This window comes from Trichoderma ghanense, assembly GCF_004382785.1.
Source record: "Trichoderma ghanense strain CCMA-1212 chromosome Unknown scaffold_6, whole genome shotgun sequence".
NCBI lineage: Eukaryota > Fungi > Ascomycota > Sordariomycetes > Hypocreales > Hypocreaceae > Trichoderma > Trichoderma ghanense.
The window spans coordinates 1,148,672-1,157,856 of NW_027395669.1; the positions used below are offsets into that span (position 1 = coordinate 1,148,672).

At 55.3% G+C, this 9,185-nt stretch overlaps 2 protein-coding genes across 2 annotated transcripts; one reads left to right on the forward strand and one right to left on the reverse strand.

Moving 5' to 3' along the window:
* Positions 1–525: 525 nt before the first annotated feature.
* Positions 526–2,476, forward strand: CCMA1212_005986 (uncharacterized protein; the record flags this gene model as incomplete). Its single annotated transcript, XM_073703227.1, has 2 exons — positions 526–2,209; positions 2,277–2,476. 2 exons carry the CDS (start codon positions 526–528, stop codon positions 2,474–2,476), a joined length of 1,884 nt encoding a protein of 627 aa, XP_073558432.1.
* Positions 2,477–3,316: 840 nt separating this feature from the next.
* Positions 3,317–8,821, reverse strand: CCMA1212_005987 (Nucleoporin NUP192; the record flags this gene model as incomplete). Its single annotated transcript, XM_073703228.1, has 6 exons — positions 8,532–8,821; positions 7,855–8,466; positions 7,550–7,789; positions 4,023–7,496; positions 3,516–3,937; positions 3,317–3,373 (listed from the first exon to the last, which is right to left on the reverse strand). The coding sequence occupies exons 1-6, from the start codon at positions 8,719–8,721 to the stop codon at positions 3,317–3,319; spliced, it is 4,995 nt and encodes a 1,664-aa protein (XP_073558433.1). The 5' UTR covers positions 8,722–8,821.
* Between the last annotated feature and the right edge of the window lie 364 nt (positions 8,822–9,185).

A 9,185-nucleotide genomic window follows, 5' to 3' on the forward strand; every position in this document is an offset into this window, starting at 1 on the left:
AACCCGCGGTCGATATTACGACTGTATTACCACACCTTGAGCCTGAGATTTGCCCTCTTGTTTTTGGTTTTTGTTTTTTTGCCCTGTTTCTTTCACGTTCGTTGATCGAACTGCGCCTCTGACGAGCCCGGCAGTCCATGATTGTAGACGAATTGGCCCTCGTGGTTCTAACCTTCAGCATACGGCCATCCGTTTTCTGAGTGGTCTCGAACATTGAAGATCATGACATGTCACGATGCAGGGACGATGAGGCCCTATGAGCATATGGAGGTTCGCTTATAATCAGCATCCAGATCCCGCCAGCTGTCTGCCCGGCCGGGCCTGTCTCGCGCTGGGCCTGAGCGTCTCTGGGGTTTCATCCCATTCTCATTCCTCCTCTCTTCTCTTCTTCTTCTTCTTCTTTTTTTTTTTTTTTTCGTCTCTTCTCGTTACGACCTCTTCTCTTCTTCCTCCTTCTTCTCCCCGCGACTACTTCTGCAGCACCCCGTGTTTTCATCGCCTTGCCTCGTCTGGCGATCTCGTTCAATGGCTTCGCGGTCTGGATCGGGTTCTGGCTTCGCCCTCGGCCTCGAAAGGACGCAGCAGCATCCTGCCTGGACTGTCCCGTCACCGACGCCGGCAGCATCACGACCACCACCATCACGACCACCAGCGCCTTCAACGTCGTCGCCGCTCCCGCTGCCGCTCCCGTTGCCGCCGCCCTCCTTCCGCCGCCCATCACGGCCTCCTGCACCGTCTGCTGCATCGTTCTCAGCGGCCGTGACGGCGTCTGCTCAGAACCCAGCGCCTGGCCTCACCGCGCCGCAAGAGCAGCAACGACAGCAGCAGCAGCAGCAGCAGCAGCGGTACGCTCCCTCTTCGTCATCATCATTCCAGACTGCCCGACTATCCGCATCTGCTGCCTCGACAATTTCTGCTGCCTCTGCCTCTGCCGCGGCTGTCGCTGCCTCATCGCCATCATCGCCATTACTAACCCCATCCTCCGCCACCGCCCGCCCGATTCTGCCGCCGCTGCCTCAGATTTCGCCACTTAGCCGGTATTCGACTCCGCGACAGCAGCGCCACTCACGTTTCCCTCCTTCAACACCGGCTTCAGCCTCGGCTCCAGCCTCAGCCTCTCTCTCGCAGCCCGGCCCCGACAGCATCACTTGCCCCAGCATCGGCAGCAGCGCAGTCGTCAATCCCTCCGGCCTCTCCACGCTGCAGCCCGATCCCTTCTCGCCCCTCAACTCGCCCTTTGACCGTCCGCCCGTCTTTGGTCCGCAAACGACGAATCCCTGGTCTGCCTACGCCAGCCAGCGCAGCCAGTCCAACGGATGGCCGCAGGATGACGCTGCTGCCAGCACCGTCAGTCTCTCTGCCCGATCTCGTGCCCTCAACGCCTTGGACCGTCTCTTGAGCGAAGCCACGTTTGGGTCGTCATTCACTTCACAGCAGCCGTCGCTTCAGTCACCGTCGCAGCTGCTGCAGTCCCCGTTCAGTCGCTTCCCTGCGCCCTCTCCAGCTTCAGCCTCGAATTCGACAACAGCGTTCCTTACAGCGCTGTCTCCTTTGGCTGCCGCTGCTACACCCGCGGCTACGACGCCTTCAGCACAGCTCCAGCCTCAAAGCAGCGCCACGAGACCCAGTCGGATTAGCTCTACTACTAATACGACCTTGCGCCCAACCGTGCCACCAGTCTCGGAACAAGCTTTCTCTCCGCTCAACACTTTGAGCAGCTTCGGTTTCAGCAGCGACAACAGTGAGCTTGACGGCCTCTTTTGCGATCTTGACGGCTTCCCAGGCTTCTCGCTGCCCTTCACGAATACCCCCGGCGCTTCTGTTCCTTCCACGTTCGACAACATGCCCACGACGTCTGGACGGCTGCGCAGCCGGGTTCCTCCCGAAACTCACGGCTCGTCAACTGCTGCCGCACCCTCACGCAAACGGCGGAGAATTTCGCCATCCGCAGTACCTCCACCACCTTCCGCGCAGACGACACTGATAGAGGACGATGTCGACGATGTCGACAGCTTGTTTGGCTCCAGCCCGTCGAGGCCTGCCTCGCCTAATTCCAAAGTCGAAGAGTACACTACGATAGATCTGACCGAAGCCACGGACGTCCCCGAGGAGCTCAAGAAGCCCGAGGTGGACAAGAGGGTCAAGCTATCTGCGTTTCAATGCGTTATATGTATGGACGACGTGACGGGACTGACCCTCACACATTGTGGTAAGTCGTGCTTCTCCCTCCTCCCCTTCCCTATCATCGTCTGCAGGATTGCTCACACCACTCCTAGGGCACCTCTTTTGTGCTCAGTGCCTCCACTCCTCGCTGAGCATGGAACCTACGCGAGGCAAGTGCCCCATGTGCAGAACCAAGATCGACATGAAACCGCGCGCGACGTACTCGACAAAGACGAAGGGCTACTGGCCGCTGGAGCTCAAGTTGATGACGAGAACGCGGCAAGGAAAGCGGAAGGCTCAAGATATCGATTGAAATTCGCCTCATATGGCGGCGCAACTACGTTATTTCCTCGCCGTTTCCTCTCGTTCTTTAATTCCTTCAGGAAAAAAAGAACGAAGACACTGTCTATGTATCCGGCCACCAGTGCAATGGCTATCGGCATCACCACCAGGATCGCATTACGACCACAGACGTCAGCGGAGTATATACCACGGGGTTTGGGGTCGTTCTGCTCTTTGTTCCCCCGGATTCGTGACGGAGGAGCCACTACTAGACTTTATTTCGCCATCCACAATGGCATGAGCATGACGCGCTCAGGATTGCATATTGCTCTTCGCCGTATATAGCGTCACTATAACCACATACCCAAATAGAAACGGAATAAAGGGAGCAAAAAAAAAAATGGAAAATTCAATTTCAACATCGGCTCTATCCAACTGAGTGAAGAACTGTATATGTGAAAACCCACAAATCACATTGATTTAGGAACAAGAAAAACAGCAACGTCGTGAACTGCTCTCGGTACCCAAGTTACCTCAGCTTTGTCAAATTGCATCTCAGGCGATTTCGCTTAATCAACTCTTCGCCGCTACAACGATTCTTCCATCAATCTTGTTTGTGTTGATAACCATACAACCGTTCTTTGCGGTTCCCTCTATGCTTTCATTCTTCACTTTCTCTTCCTTTCATTCAATCAATAAAAGAGCAATTGACTCAGCAAAGCAAAGCAAAGCACCTTTTACCATTAATATGCCTTTACATATTCTAGAACCTTTCAAAAAAAAAAAAAAAAAAACCGAAGCATGAACCTCAAAAATAAAAACAAGTAAAAACCCCCATCTTTGTGCCTCTCTCTCTCTCCGTCTTTAACGCTCAATGGAAAAGCGGCTGGTCATGCTGTTTAGGTTCAGGCAAAATGTCATTTTCAAACTGCGTGGAGGAAAAAAAGCAAACATCAGCATCTCTTGTTTATGACGCGTGATTTCCAAAGTGTAAAATACACGGGGGAGGCGGACGAAGCAGGGGGTGCGAAAGGAGGGTAGGTAGGCGAACCTAGCTGCGAAGNACTTACATCCAGGAAGCTCGTGGCAGCAATGACAACCACCAGCGCATCGGCAAGCTCTTCGATGCGCTCCTCCAGGCGCTGGTCCTCGTTGCCTGCGCCGATGCCGGCGCTGCGCTTCAAGGCGTGGGTCACGAGCATGCGGTGATCCGTCAGGAACTTGCGGCCCTGGGCCACGTTGTTGTTGCCGCGGCTCAGAATGGCCGCGCCAATGATGCGCACGACGCGGGCGAGCAGGTCGTAGTGCTGCTCCAGGGCCCGAGGGTTGGCCGGGTCGGTCTGCAGCTCGGGGTCGGCGGCAAAGAGGCCAGAGTGCTCCAGGGTGCGGAACAGGTTGGCGTGGAGGATGTACTTGGCGCCGTTGCGGGACTGGGCCAGCTGGAGGATGATGGCGAGGCGGGCGTTTTGGAAGTTTTGCTGGTCGGTGTTGTCTAGATCATTGGCGTTAGCACGAGAGGTTGCTTCTGGCTCCATAGCAAAGAGGGTGTATAATAGGGGAGAGAGGAGGGCACGTACTGGATGCAAAGACATCATGCCATTCCTTCATAATGTTCCGTAAAGAGTCAATGAGAATGCCGATAAAGTTGAGCTTGTTAAGCGTCTCGACAATATAGCTCTCGCGCTCTTGGCTGTCCATGTGAACCAACGCCCCCAGGAAGATGAGGGCCGCTGTTTGGCACGCCGGCTCTCCGCAAAAGGCATCATCGCAAACCACGTTGAGCAGTCGCTCTCCGTATACCTGGACCGTCTTGAACGTCTTCGGGCGGCTAGCCGTCAGCGGTCCTTGTTTTTCAGACATGCCAGTCAGATACCGGTAGCAGATTTCGTAATAGACGGCTCTCAGCTCGGGAGAGCCTGCCCACTTGCCAATGGCCTGGAGACAGATCTGGAAGAGCTGGTACAGCTTGTCGCTCACCAGGTTGCCGATGGCGCTGCTGCTCTTGTCTTCAGTGGGGGGAGGAGAGAGGTCCAGCTTGAAGAGCAAGACCCTTGCCAGCTTGGCAAGCTCCAGAGCTTCATCAGGACGGTCTGAGGCGAACATTTCCAAGCTCGGCAGGATGGCCTGCAACGCTTGAAGGAAGAAAGACGTCTGCGCTGCACCTCTGTAGTCACAGGTGTCAACCATGACCAGCAATACCTTGACCCAGGACCGCAGAACTCGGAGGCACTGTGACGCAATCTGCTTTTGTCTGTCGCAGGAAACAAGATACTCCAGGATCATCACCTCTTCCCTTTCGATAAGTGCCATGTCGTTGGCCGCAATGACCGCGCTCTGTTGCGCTTCTCGTCTCTTCAAAAGGAGAATCTCCCTCACGCGGTCCAGGCTGTAGATTGGGTTGCCATCATCGTCCTTCTCCAGGCAGGCAGAGAGATCCAGATCCTTGTAGAACTGAATCGATGGCGGCGGGATCTCCCAGAACCCGTCCGGCAGAAGAAAGTCGAACAGGTCAAAGACGGTCGGCGTTTGGATCGTTTCATTGCCCTCTATGACAATCTGGCCGTTGAGGGCATCGAAGATGCGCCTCTTCACGCCAGGCATACGCCCCTGAGCGATCTTGCAGAGCTCCATGGCGATATACTCCAAAGTCATGCTCCGAAGCGTCAGGAACTCAATCAGCGTCAGGGCTCCATCGGTCATCGGGAACTGTGCGTTTCCGACGTTTTGGCCTTCCCAAGAGAGGTCGGGATGGATCACCGTCTCGCGGGTGAGAAGGTGGAAAAGAAGCTCGTTCTCGCGAAGCTCTCGAATGACGATTGCGGATGACAGCGGCGAGCTCCAAAGGATGTTCAATATGCGCATCACGCGGGACTTGATGCCAATCAACCACTGTCTCATGCCAACAGCATCGCTGGAAGGAGACTCCAACAGGAGTCCCAGGATAGTGTGGAATAATGACGTGCGAGAAGCAAACGCGCTGTTGACGTCGACTGAAAGCGAGTCCAGCCCGCACTTGAATCCCAGCAGCAAGTGCGCGATGGTAGGCTCCTTTGGCGTCGTCCGGAGACAGTGATATAAGAAGTCCAAGATGTAAACCTTTGTAGTGTAGAGGGGGGAGTCCGCTCCACTTCCCGCTTCGAGAGGCGTCATCACCTCGGCGATAAATGCTCGTGATATGCCTTCGTGCTCCCCATTCGCTTCCATGGCAACAATGGCCTTGTTTCGATGGGCATGACGATTTGTCCCAGACCAGGCAGCCGTGATCTTGGATGACGAAGCCATCTTCTCCAACAGCTTGAGGCAGGCCAACGTCAGGTCAGGATGACCTATGCCGCAGTATTTTCCCAGGTCCACCACCAGGTTCAGTCTCGTCACCAACCCATCCTGGAACGAGGCATAGGCGGCATTTGCGACGGGGTGTCTGCGCGGGCCAGACTGGCTCTTGATGAGCGGACGCACGAGATCGAGATAGGTCGTTTCGAGGTCAAGAACTTTGGAAACGACTTCTACCGCACGCAGCACGCCCAAGATGAGTGGTGAGTCCGGAGTCGCGTTGCCAATATCGACAGACTTCTGGTGAATGGTGTTGAAGAGGGCCGACATCACTCTGTCGTTGAACATCCACTCCATCACGCGTGCAAAGGGATGCATTCGGACGTATGTCGCCAAGTCCGTCGTTGAGACTAAGGAATCGATGGCAATGTTCGTCTCGTTCGCCAACACTAACAGATCCTCGTTGAATGTGGTTAGGCAGGCAAGTATAAACTCCAAGCAACTAAGTCTGAGGACTCTTATTTGATGAACATCTTGCAGCTCCTGGATCTTTGACGAGAAGACAAGGCCAATGACGAAGTCGACGTAGACTTCGATGCCAGGCGCTCGAGAGCTGGCACCAAGATTTTCCGGGAATGGCAGACCGTCGTTCAGAGGGCTTGAATCGGTAGCCGGGGTGACCAACTCAAGCAAGAGCTTGATGAAGGCGTCGGGGTCTTCAAAGCCGTTGCTCATCTCGTCAAAGATGCGATCCATTGATACTAGAGGTGCCGGCTGTGGCGGTCGAATCGCACCCGCGGCAGCACCAACGTAGCCGCCCGAGATCCAGTTCTCCAAACACCTCCACATTGCGTGATTCTCCTGGAGACTCTTGCGGCTTATCAGAGCTCTCAGGGCCAGAAAGACGCAACCGCGCAGCTGAGAAGGAATGGGGCTGCTCGCCAGCTCGTAGAGCATATCGACTAGATTGTAACCAGAGTTTAGCAGCAAGAAATGTCTCGTAGTCTCACTCTCGCTCGCTAGTTTGGTAATGAGGCGCAGGTAGCACTCCAGCATCATGGACGACTCGGGTTCGGTTTCTATGACATCGGCCGAGAGCTTGCCGCCGCGGAATCTTAGTGACTGGGTTTGAATGGGCTTTTGCCTGATCTTGTCCGAGAAGAAGTCAAGCTCCTTGAATATCTGAGTCCACGTCAGAGATTGGGTCCTTCTCATCTTGCCGGATGAGTGATGGCCTTCGTCCAAGAGGAACTCGTGCGCGGCCGTGGCACATTCGTCGTTGACGGAGATTGCTTGGAGCATCTCGCAGAATGCCGCAACCAAGGGTGTCGACGCTCTCCGAGAGGCCCAATGCATAAATCCAGCGAGGTTGCTGTCTGGGTCTTGCCAGAAGTTTGCAGCGGCATCTGGTCGGTCCTCATAGGCATATGCGATGATCAAGAGAAACCTCTCCAGATCCAGGTCTTGCTCGTGCGTCTGGCTGAGTTGGCGCTGCTCGTCTTCTTCCACCCGAAGCTTTCGCAGGACATCAGGTAGGTTGGTGATGAACGCGTCAACAAAGACTTCCAACTGCGACATCAAGCACAGCTGGAAGAAGCTCGAAAACTGGGTTCGCTCGGAAACCAGTGGTGATGATTTTCGCTGTAGCCACTTGCGCATGCCGGCGCGAACAGAGTCGTGCCAGTCTGGAGAGCGGACATCTCCAGCAACCGAGAGCATGAAGTCGAACGCGCCATCTTTTAGGGAGTCTATGAATTGCTTTGACCTCTGGCGATCCTCTGTGGTCGAGTTAGCTCAGTTCAAATGCCAAACCAGCAATGAAAGCCCATACCTCGGTCAAGGTCGGTGCCTGGCGGTATCGCAGATTCTGGAGGGTCGTCCAGATACCACCCACTGTACTCTGCAAGCCACCATGCACGAACGGTGGCGTGCAAGAATGGAAGCGGCCAAGTCGAGTCGTCTGCGGGAGGAAAGATCTTGCTGTTGAGCTCTCTGCCTTGCCTCAAGTCAAAGCCGCCTTCGGACGATGCAAAGACCGACATGTATGCGCCGATTGCAGGGACGAGATGGACTGTTATCGGGAGTAGGGCCATGTTAGCTCAAACCATCTGCGGTCCATCGGCGAGAGGCACTGACCTAGTAGTGTATCGTATTTATCCCATTTCTTCAGAACAGAGATGAATTCTAAAAAGTCCGCCGTTTCGGCCTGCCCCTTGTCCACACACTCGCACAAGATGACGCCCAGAGCTTCGTGCTGCTGAATCAGGCTCACGCGCGAAAACTCGACAGTCTCCAGCTCCTCAGGAAGCTCATCTGTGGGAACAGTCCCCAGAGTCTGAGCCGCCGTCAGTTTTTCTCCCAGCCTCTGTAGCCAAGTCTTGATTTCCGCCATCGCGTGTAGGCATCGGGGCGCAAGTCGCTTCGATGCGTCGGAGGTTTTGCGGAGCAGGCGGGTGTCAACATAGACTTTGATCGTCTCCAACGCGCTCGGTTCTTCTCCGTCGTAGTCCATGTTGTTCAGCTCCAGAAACAGCCGAAACGAGTCGAGAACGTACTTCCGCTGCTGGTGGAAGCGGATCACGGCGCACTCGAGGAGCGATCGGCCCATAACAGAGACGTCGTCCTGGGACTCGAGGAGATACCGGACGGCATCCAACTCGTCGAGGTCTATCTCGTCGGATAGCGCAAACACATCTTGCTGGAACTTGTCGTTGAGCGAATACTGGTTGCCGTCAACGGAGACCTTGCCTAAAAGTTGTGAGCTGTTGTCGTTCCCCGTCGCGGTCCTCCAAGCGTCCAGTTGTGCTTCATACCAGTCTTGACCGTGGCGCGGCTCTTCTCGTTCTTCTTGGGGCGCTCCCATATCCCCTCCAATTCCTTCTCAAAGATTTCGAACAGCAGATCGTTGCTCAGGTTGTCCGAGTCGCTTCCCCCACCGCTGCTCAGCGTCAACAGCTCGCGGTGCAGGGCCTGCAGGGCGTCTAGTGTCGTGATCTCGGCCATCGTGGCGGTCGGCAGCTATTGCATGTTGGAATTGGAGTCTGTCGCGATGGTCAACACGCCGATGAAACGCCAGACGCGCAGATCGGTGCCAGCCGTGAGAAAGCGACGGACGTGTTGGTGGACTGGACTGGAAGCTGGAGCTTCTGGATATTTTGGCGATTCTGCCAGCCTCGTCCGGGGTGCGTGCTTCGGGAAGGCGGTGAGGATATTGCCGGTACTCGTACCGTCCACCGCTGGCAGGCAGTTCGCAGCTCGGCTCAGCTTGAAACGCAGTTTCTAGGCAACGAACGGCCTGGAGCGGACAACGGTGAATTCGAGTTGTCGTCGTTTGAGCACTGGAAGATTGCTCAAGTATTTTTTACCGCGTCTGGAGCGCCGTTCTTTTCACACTCTCTTCGTTCTTTTCCGAGCGCAGAAATGCGCACTGTGCTGGTTTATTCACCTTAGACAACCCGTCTAATGCC